This window comes from Pithys albifrons, chromosome 20 (genome assembly GCF_047495875.1).
Source record: "Pithys albifrons albifrons isolate INPA30051 chromosome 20, PitAlb_v1, whole genome shotgun sequence".
Lineage (NCBI taxonomy): Eukaryota > Metazoa > Chordata > Aves > Passeriformes > Thamnophilidae > Pithys > Pithys albifrons.
This window is the reverse complement of record NC_092477.1, coordinates 3,262,880-3,276,622: the sequence shown is the minus strand read 5'-3', so window position 1 is coordinate 3,276,622 and position 13,743 is coordinate 3,262,880. Positions and strand designations below refer to the sequence as shown.

Here is a 13,743-nt window from a genome sequence, read left to right as displayed (position 1 = left end):
GCACAAGTGCTGTGGGGAGAGGCTGAGGGAGCTGGGGGTGTTCAGCCTGGAGAAGAGGAGGCTCAGAGGTGACCTCAGCACTGTCTGGAACTGCCTGAAGGGAAGTTGTGGCCAGCTGGGGGTTGGTCTCTTCTCCCAGGCACTCAGCAATAGGACAAGGGGGCACGATGGGCTCAAGCTCTGCCAGGGGAAATTGAAGTTGGAGATCAGAAAAAACTTCTTTCCAGAGAGACCCTGAGATCAGCTCAGTTGGTTAAAACTTGGCTGTAATAATGCCAAGGTCATGGGTTCAGTCCCCTGTGTGGGCCACTGACTTAAGAGTTGGACTTGATGATCCTTGTGGGTCCCTTCCAATTCAGAATAGTCTGGGATTCTGTGACTCTGAGAGTGCTCAGGCATTGGAATGGGCTGCCCAGAGAGGGGGTGGATTCCCCATCCCTGGAGGTTTTTAACCTGAGCTTGGCCGTAGCGCTGAGTGCCATGATCTGGTAAAGGGCCTGGAGTTGGACCAAGGGTTGGACTTGATGATCTCAGAGATCTTTTCCAACCCAATCCATTCTGTGAGTCTGTGATTCTGTCAGTGTCAGTGTCCTCAGCATCATGACAGCCTTCAGCGTCTGTCTGTCACCCCAAAATACCTCCCTTGAGCCAGGCTTTGTCACAGATGTGTGCTCAGCAACATCTGCCAAGTGCTGTTTTGCAAACCTGTGCCCTGTGGCGTTCCCAGGACCTACCAGACCCAATCCCAGCAGCATTCCTGGTGTCCTGCCCTTCTTGCAGTTTTGCATTTGGCAGGGTGAGGGCTGTGTTGTGTTTGCAGTGGCATGGGAATGATGATGCAGTCACATTGTCTTAGTTTGAGGGAAAACCCAAAATGTTTACCAAAAAGCAGAGGAGAGGATTCCTCCACAATAATCACATCACTCTTTATTAAACTTAAGAAAAAGAAACTTTCATTAGAAAGTGGATCTAAGAAGGATAACTGTTCTTAACTACTAAATATATATATATGTAGATATAGATATAACTGTAAACAGACCAGAGCAAACTACTCCTCCAGCACCAAAAGTAAAACCAAAAGAGAACAACCCCCAAAACAGTGAGTTCCTCCTGGAGGAGTTACATTTGTGGGCAGTGTCAGTGTCACACCTGGGCTGGCTGTGAGGTGAGTTCTCAGTCCTTTCCCAGCGAGGCAGAGACAAGGGATGAACTCACGTGGACTCTCTCCCTCCCTCTCCCTCCCTCTCCCTCCCTCTCCCTCCCTCTCCCTCCCTCTCCCTCCCTCTCCCTCCCTCTCCCTCCCTCTCCCTCCCTCTCCCTCCCTCTCCCTCCCCTCCCCCTCTCCCCCTCTCTCCCCCTCTCTCCCTCCCTCTCCCTCCCTCTCCCTCCCTCTCCCTCCCTCTCCCTCCCTCTCCCTCCCTCTCCCTCCCTCTCCCTCCCTCTCCCTCCCTCTCCCTCCCTCTCCCTCCCTCTCCCTCCCTCTCCCTCCCTCTCCCTCTGTTCCAAAGAAGGAAAAGCTGGGAGTGGAGGAAATGGTGATAATTCCTGAGAATCTCCTTGCAGTCCAAATCAGTCCCCAGGAAGGGGGAAAAAAAGGTCTGCAGTGTCCCAAAGCAGCCGTGACTCTCCTCTCTCCTCTCCTCTCCCCTCTCTCTCTCTGAAGCTCAGGGTGCCCAGAGATGGAGGGGGAAAAGCAAAGAGCAGAGCCAGAAAAAGAGCTCTCACCAACAAGCACTGGCTCCTTTTTCTGCAACTGCCCAAAGAAAACCCCCCAAAAGTCAAACCAGCACACAGGGAACAAAGAAAGAAAAACTCCCCACCCCCAGGTGCTGGGGTTCTGTTTTCTCACCTCCATCCCACCTTTCAGCTGGAATCTGAAAGCCATCAGCCATCTCTTGTCCTCAGGCCTGGCACTCCAAGCTCAGCCTGTGTGTTGGTAGGATGAGAAAAATTCTCTGAGGGGGCTCCTCCCAACACCACGTTGCTGTGTTTGAACCTTTAAGGTACATGTACCCACCTCTGTGCTCTGAGCCCCAGAGCCCACTGGGCACCTCCCAGCCTGTCCTCACTCACCACACTGGGCAGGGCAGGGCAGGGCAGGAGCAGCTGGTGCTGCTGTGCTGGAGGTGCTGTGAGTGTCCCGTGTCCTGCCAAGGTAGGGCAGCCTGGACACCATGTGCAGGTGGTGGCCCAGCAGTTTGGAGGCATGGACTGGTCTCTGAGATTGCAGTGCTTCCAAATGAAATTGTAATGTTGTCTGGTCTGTGTGGGAGTGTTTCAGGGGTCTGTGATGGGAGTTTCTGTCCCTGCGTTGCTGATCTGGGGTTTGTGGGGCAAAGAGACAAACCAGGGTGTGAGGGCATTTGCTCTGTCACCTCTTGCCAAAGGTTGCCATGGTCATTGTGGAAGGGACCTTACCTGTGCTGCTGAGCTTGAGAGGTGGCCAGCACGAGGCTGGTGCAGATGGGAATAGGTTGGAAGAGGAGTAGGATAGTTAAGTTTGAAGGGACCTTCAGGAATTACCGAGTCTCACTTCCTGGTTGTAGCTTGATGGAGTTGGGGGCCCTTTGTGAGACAGCAGAGGATCACTCTTGGATCTCAATACAAACCTCCCTGTGCTTGTGGCTGGGCTGGGTCAGACTCTCCAGCAGAAATGAGGCCACAGCCAGGAAAAAGCTGGCCAGGACTCCTGAGTTTTGCCACACTCCTCAGGAGGATCCTTCTCTGACTGCTTTTCAGAGGGCTGAGGAGACTGTTTGCTGCCAGCCTGACCAACTCCACATTATTTTTGCCACCTGTACATGTCTCTTGCCAGCATTTCTCAGCCTTCCCTCTGATGTTATCAGGCTTAGAGTCTGAGGTTTAATGCTCTGCAGGGCTGTTTTCATCTGCCTTTCACTCCACTGGGCCACTATAATGGCATGGTGTGTGCCTCACCTAATGAAGTTCAGTGCATTGTCCTGTAAAGAACAGTCTGTCCTGGATTATTTTTCTTTTTTTGTTCAAAGATTTAGAGGTTTCCTGAGGAGGCTGCAGAAGCTGAGAGATTAGGAATGACCATCCCCTTTTAGGGAAGCAGATCAAGCAGGGCCTCTAACAGAAGGTGACCAGACAAGTTTGCTATGAAAATAAACTCCATCAAAGGGACATTATTGTGGCAACGCTGAGAGGAAGAGCTCTGGCCCCTCCTCAAGTAATGGGCATTGTGCTAAGGGAGTGTGACCAGCCTTGCCTTGGTTGTGCAGCTGAGGGATGCTCTGGTTCAAAGCACAGGACAGAACCTTAAGGGTTGAACATACACTGACCCTTCATCAACTTCTTTTAATCTTCGTTTTAATTAAAAGTTGAATAATGTGTATAAGTGCATTGAGATGCTGAATAATGTTGTGCAGCCCCAGGAGGCTTGTGGGGGGCACTATCCCAGCTGGAATCCAGTCTGGAACTGGACCATTGGTTGGGGTTTTTGCTGTGTCCATGGGTGCTGTGTGAGGGTTCCATGTGGAGGGTGCAGCCTGTCCCTTGGGGTCACAGCACCCCTGTAATGAAGGGACAAACATGTATTGGTGCAAGTGTGGAATGTGGGAAAGAAACACAAGGATTTGGTAAGAATAAAGGAAGCAAACAGTGTCAGCTGGGAGCCCTGAGGGACAGAGTTTTGCAGCTCAGATGGGAGAGGGAAAGCAGCAACAGGACTCCACTTGACATTCCTGATCCCACTGGTGAGGAGGGGAAGGAGGAGCCACAGCCTTGACCTTCACCCAGGGAAGATGAACTGGCAGAGTGGAGCAGTCCCAGTGAGCCCATTCCTGCTCCTGGGGGGACACTTCCATCCCACAGGAATGAAGTGTTGGGACATCAGCTGGTGGAAATCAAGGTCTCTTCACCAAGGCCACATTCAGAGCTGCCACAAACCAGTGAAACGTTGAGGTCAGAGGAGTCACAACATTCCAGAGGCTGCAAACATGACCTGGGCTTTGCTGCTACAATCCAAAGACATTTCTCCTGCCCCTCCTTCCTCTCCATCCCTGCTCAGCTGAACCTTCACAATCCCAACCACCAGCAACAGGACTCCACTTGGCAGAGCTCTCTTGGGATCTTCCCAAAGCCCCCCTTGGGTTCCCCAGACACCAAGAAGGAGCATGTCCTTGGGGAGGGTGATTGGCAGCGCCGCAGAGAACTGAGCTCAGTCTGGCTGGATGTTTCACCCCCAAAGCTCCCTCTGGGGGTCACACGTGGGTTTGCTTCTCCCCTCCCTGTGGGGTTTGTGAGAGTCTGTCAGGTACCATCAGTCATGGACAACACAGTGGTTTTGTTGTGCCATGTTCTCAGCCATCACTCTCCGCATCCAGGCCTGTGCTGGAATGGTTCCAGCCTGGGGTCCTCAGTGGAAGGGACGACAGAGGATCAGGTCTCCTGTGTGATCCTCCTCCCCTCCTGACACGTGAACAGCCCTGTCTCATTTTTAAAAGCCCTTTCCTCTGCCTGTGTTGTGCATTCCAGGTGCTCCATGTGCTCCCGGCTGGGCTGCCTCTCCTTGCTGAGGTGAGGCCACACCTTGAGTGTTGTGTTCAGTTCTGGGCCCCTCAGGTCAGGAAAGAGATTGAGGGGCTGGAGCGGGGCCAGAGAAGAGCAACGAGGCTGGAGAAGGGACTGGATGTGGCACTGAGTGTCCTCTTAAACACCTCCAGGGACAGAGAATCCACTATGTCTTGATCCAACCCCACTGTGATCACCAGCCCAGGGCACAGAGTGCCCTGGGCTGGTGATCACAGTGGGGTTGGATCAAGGATTGGACTTGAAGGTCTCAGAGGTCTTTTCCAACCCAAGTGAGAAGAGAAGAGCAACGAGGCTGGAGAAGGGACTGGAGCACAAGTGCTGTGGGGAGAGGCTGAGGGAGCTGGGGGTGTTCAGCCTGGAGAAGAGGAGGCTCAGAGGTGACCTCAGCACTGTCTGGAACTGCCTGAAGGGAAGTTCTGGCCAGGTGGGGGTTGGTCTCTTCTCCCAGGCACTCAGCAATAGGACAAGGGGGCACGATGGGCTCAAGCTCTGCCAGGGGAAATTGAAGTTGGAGATCAGAAAAAACTTCTTTGCAGAGAGAGTGCTCAGGGATTGGAATGGGCTGCCCAGAGAGGGGGTGGATTCCCCACCCCTGGAGGTTTTTCAGCTGAGCTTGGCCGTGGCACTGAGTGCCATGATCTGGTAAAGGGACTGGAGTTGGGCCAAGGGCTGGACTTGATGATCTCGGAGGTCTTTTCCAACCCAACTGATTCTATGATGTCCCTGCTCACTGCTTCCATCTTGCCATGTCCCAGCCTGCCCAGGCATTGTCCCCTTTTGAAGCTGAACACAAGATGTTGTCTGTAGCCCTGCCAAGCTCTTCCTTTGCCCATCCTACTCCACTCCCTGCACTCCACTCCTCCAGAGTTCCTGTCATCCTCCTGCAGAAGCTCCTGGAACCCATCGAGGTGAATAGCTCAGGTGTGTCCCTCCCACCTACATCTGGAGAGAATGTGCCCTCAGTCACACTGTGTTTTCCTGCTTGGCTCTGCTCATCTGGCTTGAATGAGTTTTCAAGCTTCCATGGTCAAGGACAAAGCCCAGGAAATCAGAACTGCAGCCTGGCAGCCTGAGCCCCTCAGCATGTCCTGGAGCTCTGCCCCAGGCCATGCCCTTCTCTCTATCTCTCTTTATCCAAACCCCTTCTGGTGTGTTGGACTTTTAGGAAGCCTTAAACTCCTGGGAAAGGCTTTAGGTTGGATCTCTAAGGGGGTGAGGCAGCACCAGGACAAGCCACAGTTCTGCTGTGACCTTACAAACATTCCTTCAATTCTTAAAATAGCACTGAGAGCTCCTTCTGCAGGAGTTGTGCAAGGGAGCAGCAGAGGTGTGCAATTAGGGGTGCTGGGCACAGCCCAGTCCCTCCCTGTGTCTGGGTGCCAGCCTGGGGCTGCTGGAGCTGGTTGGGAGAGTTCCAAGGGCAATTTTGACCCTGGAGAGCAGCAGTGTGTGTGTGTAACATGTTCTGCTGCATTAGTGAAGGATGTAATATTTGTTCCCTGTGTCTTTAAAGTGTGTCCATGTAGCTGGGCCCTGGCTGCTGTTGCTGGAGGCTCCTAAAGCATGAACTGGAGCTGGGCTGTCCCTCAGCTGTGCCTTTAAGCAGCCCCAGAGATCCTGGAGGAGTCACAAGTCCATCCATGTGGACAGGAAGTGGTTAAAGTAGTGAAGTTTGCCAGGAAATTGAATCAACTCAAAGCAGTGCTTAGGTCTGCTGATGCCTGGCTGGGGCATTCAGGGGAGCCCACAGAGCTGGGAACAGAGCTGGGAGAGAGCTGGGAACAGAGCTGGGAACAGAGCTGGGAACAGAGCTGGGACAGCTGGGAACAGAGCTGGGACAGAGCTGGGAACAGAGCTGGGAGAGAGCTGGGAACAGAGCTGGGAACAGAGCTGGGAACAGAGCTGGGAACAGAGCTGGGAGAGAGCTGGGAACAGAGCTGGGACAGAGCTGGGACCAGAGCTGGGACCAGAGCTGGGAACAGAGCTGGGGACAGAGCTGGGGACAGAGCTGGGACAGAGCTGGGAACAGAGCTGGGAACAGAGCTGGGACAGAGCTGGGACAGAGCTGGGGACAGAGCTGGGGACAGAGCTGGGACAGAGCTGGAACAGAGCTGGGAACAGAGCTGAGAACAGAGCTGGGAAGAGAGCTGGAACAGAGCTGGGACAGAGCTGGGAACAGAGCTGGGAACAGAGCTGGGACAGAGCTGGGACAGAGCTGGGGACAGAGCTGGGGACAGAGCTGGGACAGAGCTGGAACAGAGCTGGGACAGAGCTACAGTGTCTGCAGGCTCCTGCTTCCCTTCCTCCCACTCCATTTACAGCACTGCTGGAAAAATAAAGGATTGGGCTTGGGACCACGAGCTGGGAGCCAGAGGAGCTCAGACAGGCTGGGAGCTGCACTGCTGTGAGTAGAGCACTGCTGGCTTTGGTTGCCTTTTCCATTGCTCCTGTGTTTAGTCTGTGACATTCCTTCGTGTCCCTGAGCCGTGTGTGATGTGCCAGCAGGAGAGCTTTGCCTTTCCAGCTTGCTTTTTCCCTTGGCTTTCTGTTGGGAACTTTCATTTTAATTCTTAGCAAGTATTACCAGGTCTCCAGGAGAAGAGAGGAGAGTCCTGACCCTGTTGTTGCTCCCAGAAGTGCTGGTGGGGTAGGAATCACTCTGTCTGTGCTGAGAGGGGTTGGGAGGGTTCTGTGCAGGAGTCAGTCCCGTTGGCAGAGGTTGTGCCACTGTGTGCTGGTCACTGCAGCACCACCCTCTCTGGGGGACAAATAACTGGTGTAAAGGACACTGGAGAGGTGGTTTTTAAGGCTCTGGTCCTTTGGAATTAGTTTTATTTCTCGTGTTTTCAGAATGGGCATGGGGAAGGTGAGGCACTGCTCTGAAGGGAAGGGTTGCTGCTGGAGTGGGCATTGATTGAGGGCTCTGTTGTTAATCCTGTTACCCTTATGAGTTGGAAAGGGGCTTCATTCCCTTTGGATGGGGCTTTTAGGAAGCTCTATTTGCACACCAAGCTCATTTCTAAAGTGCTTTCTGGGAGCTTGGCAGATCCTTCCCATAGCCTGTCCTGTTTCTGCATGTCCAGGTGGAACTCCCTTGGGTGTTTGCTGCAGGGAAAAGTCTGATTTGCTGTGAAGTTGCAGGATTCTGGATAAGCACGGGAGCAGCAATAGATTGGGAAGCTGTGGTGGAGGTTTTGTGGAATGGCAGTGATCTCCTGACTGCTCTGGGTTTGGCATCTCACCAGTTCATTTCCCTGCACTGTACCTGGCACATCCTACCTGTGCTGCCCTTCCCTGTGCCCTGGAGTCGTGACTGTGGCTTCCTTGTATGTGTGAGATATGTCAGCACTGGTTCAGTGTTGGTGGAGGGTGAAAGCAGTGCTGGTGCTGACAGTTTGCTGTTGTCAGATCTGCTGCTGCTGCACCTCTCCCTGTGCCAGCCCGGCCTGCAGAGCTGCCAGGGTGGCACTGCAGGGGTGGCACAGAAACCTCTGTGTGAGCAGAGCCTGCCTGAGGTCAGCCCTGCCCCGGGCTTAAAGAAAAGTCCTGTGTGTAGCTCTGAGTCTTGTTGTTTTCCCTGAAAATGTGAGGGGTTGTGAAATGGAGTCTGTGGCTGCTCTGGCCTGGGGTAACAGCACTGAGAGGGACAGAAAAAAGCCCTGGAGAGAATTTCCTCATTCCTCTCTCCTATTCCACCCTGTTTGTTTTCTTAGGCAGCAGGTTCCTGTGGAGTACAAAAAACCATTGTGTGTGTGTCCCTTGTGACAGGTGAGCTGTGGGGTCTGTGCCCTTTGGGTGTGCAGACCCTTTGGAGTGCCTGAGCCTGGTACTGTGGCAGGTCCCTCCCCTGGCCACGCTCAGGGATCCACTCAATGCTTCTTTTCTCTCTGTGCAAACATAAGGAACAAGCAGCAGCCAGAGATCAAGTCACCCATTCAGACAGAAATACCTGCTGAAGGGCTGGGTTTGTACAAGGCTAAATCCATTTAAAGAAGTTCCAGTAATAGAACCTTGTGTGGGGGAGTGTTTTCCTTCCCCACCCACACCTGCCAGCTTGTCTCTCAGGAGCCTGTGCAAACCAAACTGAGGTTTGCAGCTTGAAATGTTCCACACCCATTAACCTGTTGCTGCCCTAGATATTGTTATTACCCCAATACACAGCTAGAAATCTCCTAAACTGTAATCAGAGTCTGAGTGTCCAGTGGAACTGATTTATTTTTAAGCAGAGATTTATCCATGTATTGGTCACCTTTAGTGACACAAAACACGGTTGGAAGTGGCTCAGTCAAGGTTATTTCCTCTCACGACCTAATGCCCCATTTTTTTAGGATCTCATGAAATGTCCTTCAGTGCTGGGCACCTGCAGCAGGGTTGGATTTGCTGTAGGACAGTGGGGGAGCAGGGGGAGAGGGAGCTGCCCAGGAGAGGGACAAACTTGCTCTTTGTAACCTGTACCAAGACCTGCCCAAGCACAGGCAGCCCCTCCTGAATTGCTGACCTTGTTCTTTGTTCCTACAAAACAAATACCCAAGAACACATCTGCTATTTCTCCCTTTGTGCAGGCAAATGATGATTAGTGAGAAGGCAAGTAGTGAAAAGCTGGACACAACCCAGCCACAAAGGCAGGTTTTCATCTGGTGACCAGCCAGGACTTCTGTGGAGCTTTACTGGGACCTGTGGAGCTTGGCAGGAGCATGAAATCCTAAACTGCATAATAACCACTGGACAGTGCTCAGCAGTGAGGATGTTGTAAGCAAAGCAAAAGCAGTGGGTGAGTCCACGGAGAGGAGAGGAGAGGAGAGGAGAGGAGAGGAGAGGAGAGGAGAGGAGAGGAGAGGAGAGGAGAGGAGAGGAGAGGAGAGGAGAGGAGAGGAGAGGAGAGGAGAGGAGAGGAGAGGAGAGGAGAGGAGAGGAGAGGAGAGGAGAGGAGAGGAGAGGAGAGGAGAGAAGAGGAGGGAGGAGGCACAGGGGCAGACACTGATCTCTGCTGCCTGGGACTAGTGACCCAGGGAAGGGCTGGAGCTGTGCCAGGGGAGGAACAGCAGCCAGGGAATGGCTGGAGCTGTGCCAGGGCAGGGACAGCACCCAGGGAATGGCTGGGGCTGTGCCAGGGCAGGGACAGCACCCAGGGAATGGCTGGAGCTGTGCCAGGGCAGGGACAGCACCCAGGGAATGGCTGGAGCTGTGCCAGGGCAGGATCAGCACCCAGGGAATGGCTGGAGCTGTGCCAGGGCAGGGACAGCACCCAGGGAATGGCTGGAGCTGTGCCAGGGCAGGGACAGCACCCAGGGAATGGCTGGAGCTGTGCCAGGGCAGGGACAGCACCCAGGGAATGGCTGGAGCTGTGCCAGGGCAGGGACAGCACCCAGGGAATGGCTGGAGCTGTGCCAGGGCAGAGACAGCACCCAGGGAATGGCTGGAGCTGTGCCAGGGCAGGGACAGCACCCAGGGAATGGCTGGAGCTGTGCCAGGGCAGGGACAGCACCCAGGGAATGGCTGGAGCTGTGCCAGGGCAGGGACAGCACCCAGGGAATGGCTGGAGCTGTGCCAGGGCAGGGACAGCACCCAGGGAATGGCTGGAGCTGTGCCAGGGCAGGGACAGCACCCAGGGAATGGCTGGAGCTGTGCCAGGACAGGGACAGCACCCAGGGAATGGCTGGAGCTGTGCCAGGGCAGGGTCAGGTTGGATCTCAGGGAAAGGCTCTTTCCCCAGAGGGTGGTGGGCACTGACCAGGCTCCCCAGGGCAGTGGGCACAGCCCCAAGGCTGCCAGAGCTCCAGGAGGGTTTGGATGATGCTCTGGGGCACAGGGTGTGACTCCTGGGGTTGGTGGTGTGCAAGACCAGGGGTTGAATGGTCCTTTTGGGTCCCTTCCAGCTCAGGATATTCCATGGCTCTGTATTCCAAGAGATTGTGGCTGGGGAGAGGGAAGTTCTTACGTTACGTTTTTCCTCTGCACAGTTACCTTTGATCCCACGGGGTGAAGCACTTGGGCTGTTCTTCCTTCCCTGATGCAAAAGACAATTTGAAGTTTGTGTGTCTTGGCAGAGGGTTCCTTTCCCAAGTGTTTGTATTTTGGGACTGCAGTTTTAGAGCCTGAAGGTTCTGGCTCTGCAATAGGATGATCTCCAAAGCTGTGCTGTGTGGAAATCACACCCTTCATTCCACAGGTGTCCCCTGGTGATGCTTCCCTGTGTCAGCTGAGCTGCTCCTTCCACTGCACTCTCTCCTTTTTTCCTCCCAGTGAACGTTGTTCTGGTCTCAATATTTAAACACAAAGAGGGTGAAGGGAGCGAAAAAGTATCAGCAGAAATTTCTGCTTTTCCCAGTGCCATTGGATTCTATTGCTGGTTCCTTTCCAGAGGGTTATTGTGAACTCTCTGCTGCACTAAGGGATGGGTTACAGCTCCATCTCCAGAGATCTGACCAGACCTGAGCTGTGTTCCTGCATTACCTAATTTCAGTCTTTGCAGGGTCTGTTAATTCTTTCTCAAGTTCATCCCCAGCACTGCTGACTTAACCTCCTTATCTTCCCTAAACCTTTAATTTCTCTCATTGCCCTCTTTAATTTAACTCTAATTTAGCCTCGTGGGATCCCCAAGTCACTGTCACTAACTGAACCAGCTCCACCACCAGCTGGTTGCCATCTGGGGTTCTATTTGCTATTTCCAGTTTAGGAAGCTGGTTCAGAGTTTGATTTCTCTCCAGCCTCAGTGCAGTCATACCTACCTGTTCAAACACCATGTTGCCTTGTGCCTTAAAGAACTGTGAAGAGACACAGTTGTAAAGCCCCCTGGTGATTTATCTGGAAGGAAGGATGTCCTCTCTCATGTTTTTAAACCTTAATTTGGTAGAGTGTCTGTACTATGGTTTTTATTTCACTTGGTTTTACTTCAGTGCTTGGCTGGAGTGGGAGGGCACAGAGTGTTCCAGGCAGGGTCCAGTACCACAGATCCTGTTCTTCCAGGGCTGACTGGTATTCCCAGGTTGTTTTCTGTCCTCTTGCTGGTTCTGCCTGGTGGTTTCCATCCCCCCCCAGATCTGTGCAGGTGCTATTCCATGCAGTGCTGGGACAGGGTGCACAAGCCACATGCAGCATCCAGTGTGTCCAGACATCCCTGATCTGTGGTAACCAGATTAGGGATTTGGCCTGGCAGCTGCTTGAGTGTTCCTCTCACTGTGGGTAATGTGATTATTGGGGAGATGTGGCAATGTGAACTCAGGGAAATGAAATTGGGTTGCCTGTGGCTGTTGCAGACCTTTGCCTGGCAGGAGGTCTTGTACCACCTAACACAATTTGTGTTAAACATGTCCCCAGTAAAATGCATAACTGTCAATTAAGAGAAATCTTGTAATCTGATTCTTTAATATATGCAATTTAAAATGGGGGCTGAGAGATTTTTGCCTCTTGAATGACTGCAATTGAGAAGAGACTTTGTTTTTTTTTTCTCTTACAGATAATAAATGTTCCTTTATACTGAGCACTTGTCCCTCTGTCAGATCAGGCTGCCTTTGTGGCAGGAGTGTGGAGGATGGTGCAGCAACACAATGTAAAGCTCAGGGGGACACACCTCCTTTAAACTGTCCTGCTGTGTGCTCCCTATGCTCAGAGCAGGACCAGGAGGATGCTCCAGGAGTTTTCCAGAGCCAGTAGAATCACAGAGTGGAATGGGTTGGAAAAGACCTCCGAGATCATCGAGTCCAACCCTTGGGCCAACTCCAGTCCCTTTACCAGATCATGGCACTCAGTGCCACGGCCAAGCTCAGCTGAAAAACCTCCAGGGATGGGGAATCCACCCCCTCTCTGGGCAGCCCATTCCAATCCCTGAGCACTCTCTCTGCAAAGAATTTTTTTCTGCTCTCCAACTTCAATTTCCCCTGGCAGAGCTTGAGCCCATCGTGCCCCCTTGTCCTATTGCTGAGTGCCTGGGAGAAGAGACCAACCCCCACCTGGCCAGAACTTCCCTTCAGGCAGTTCCAGACAGTGCTGAGGTCACCTCTGAGCCTCCTCTTCTCCAGGCTGAACACCCCCAGCTCCCTCAGCCTCTCCCCACAGCACTTGTGCTCCAGTCCCTTCTCCAGCCTCGTTGCTCTTCTCACTTGGGTTGGAAGAGACCTCTGAGATCTTCAAGTCCAATCCTTGATCCAACCCCACTCTGTGCCCTGGGCTGGTGATCACAGTGGGATTGGATCAAGACATGTTGGATTCTCTGTCCCTGGAGGTGTTTCAGAGGACACTCAGTGCCACATCCAGTCCCTTCTCCAGCCTCGTTGCTCTTCTCTGGCCCCGCTCCAGCCCCTCAATCTCTTTCCTCCACTGAGGGGCCCAGAACTGAACACAACACTCAAGGTGTGGCCTCCCCAAGGCAGAGTCCAGGGGAAGGGTCACTGCCCTGGGCCTGCTGGCCATGCTAGTTTGGATCCAGGCCAGTACTTCCCAGTGGCTTGGAGTAGCAGTAGAGAAGCCAAGTTCTGTTTAGCAAAGTGCTTCTTATTTTTTTTTCCAGGGTCCCACTTTTCTATGTGCCTTCCTGACCCCCTGTGCCCTGGCCATGGCTCACGAGCACCACATGAACAGCTCCCTGTTGGCAGCCACTCACCCCCCTGAGCACCTGCACTCCACAGCGGCCTCGGGGCACGGCCACGGACCTGACATGATGGCAATGGTGAGTGCAGGAGTCCTCATTAACCAGAGAGCCTTTCCTTCTCTGTGCTTCAGAGTAACTTGTCACCTTACAGACTGTGCTCTCCAGAACTGGAAATGAAACTCTGTGGAGGTCAAATAAAAACTACACGTTCCCAGTCAATGGGGATGAAAACTGAGATACTTTCTTGAACACGTGACCACAGTTTAAGGTTTCAGGGAATCACATGCTCAGAGGGAGGAGGGCTTGTGTTAACAGCACTTTTGCTAAGTTGCAGAAACAGTCACTGATTTATGGGGGGAAGGAGAGCAAGGGGTTACAGCATTATCTGATAATATTTATTTCAGATTCTTTCTTAAAGCAGGAGACAGCTTGTAGACACAAGCAGAGCAAACACACACCTCTGTCTTTGGTGATGGAATTTTCTTCAGCTTTGCTGACTAAGGTTTGCTGCCTAAGTCATTCATTTTCTTGCTGTTGGAATCTGTATTTTTTGTCCCTGACAAAACTGAGCTTTGGAAGGCAGGAATCCATCCAGGTAA

At 53.0% G+C, this 13,743-nt stretch overlaps 1 protein-coding gene across 6 annotated transcripts in view; it reads left to right on the top strand.

Annotated features, from left to right (window-relative positions):
- SLC31A1 (solute carrier family 31 member 1) overlaps window positions 1-13,743 on the top strand; it is a 37,201-nt gene that overhangs the window by 13,886 nt on the left and 9,572 nt on the right. For 5 of the 6 annotated variants that reach the window (XM_071574576.1, XM_071574573.1, XM_071574577.1 and 2 more), the window contains one exon: window positions 13,064-13,222. In XM_071574576.1, coding sequence (XP_071430677.1) covers window positions 13,109-13,222 — 114 coding nt within the window. In that variant the 5' untranslated portion in view covers window positions 13,064-13,108. Of the gene's footprint in view, window positions 1-6,801; window positions 6,962-13,063; window positions 13,223-13,743 lie in introns of those variants that run through there. The other variant, XM_071574575.1, reaches the window with a different exon arrangement.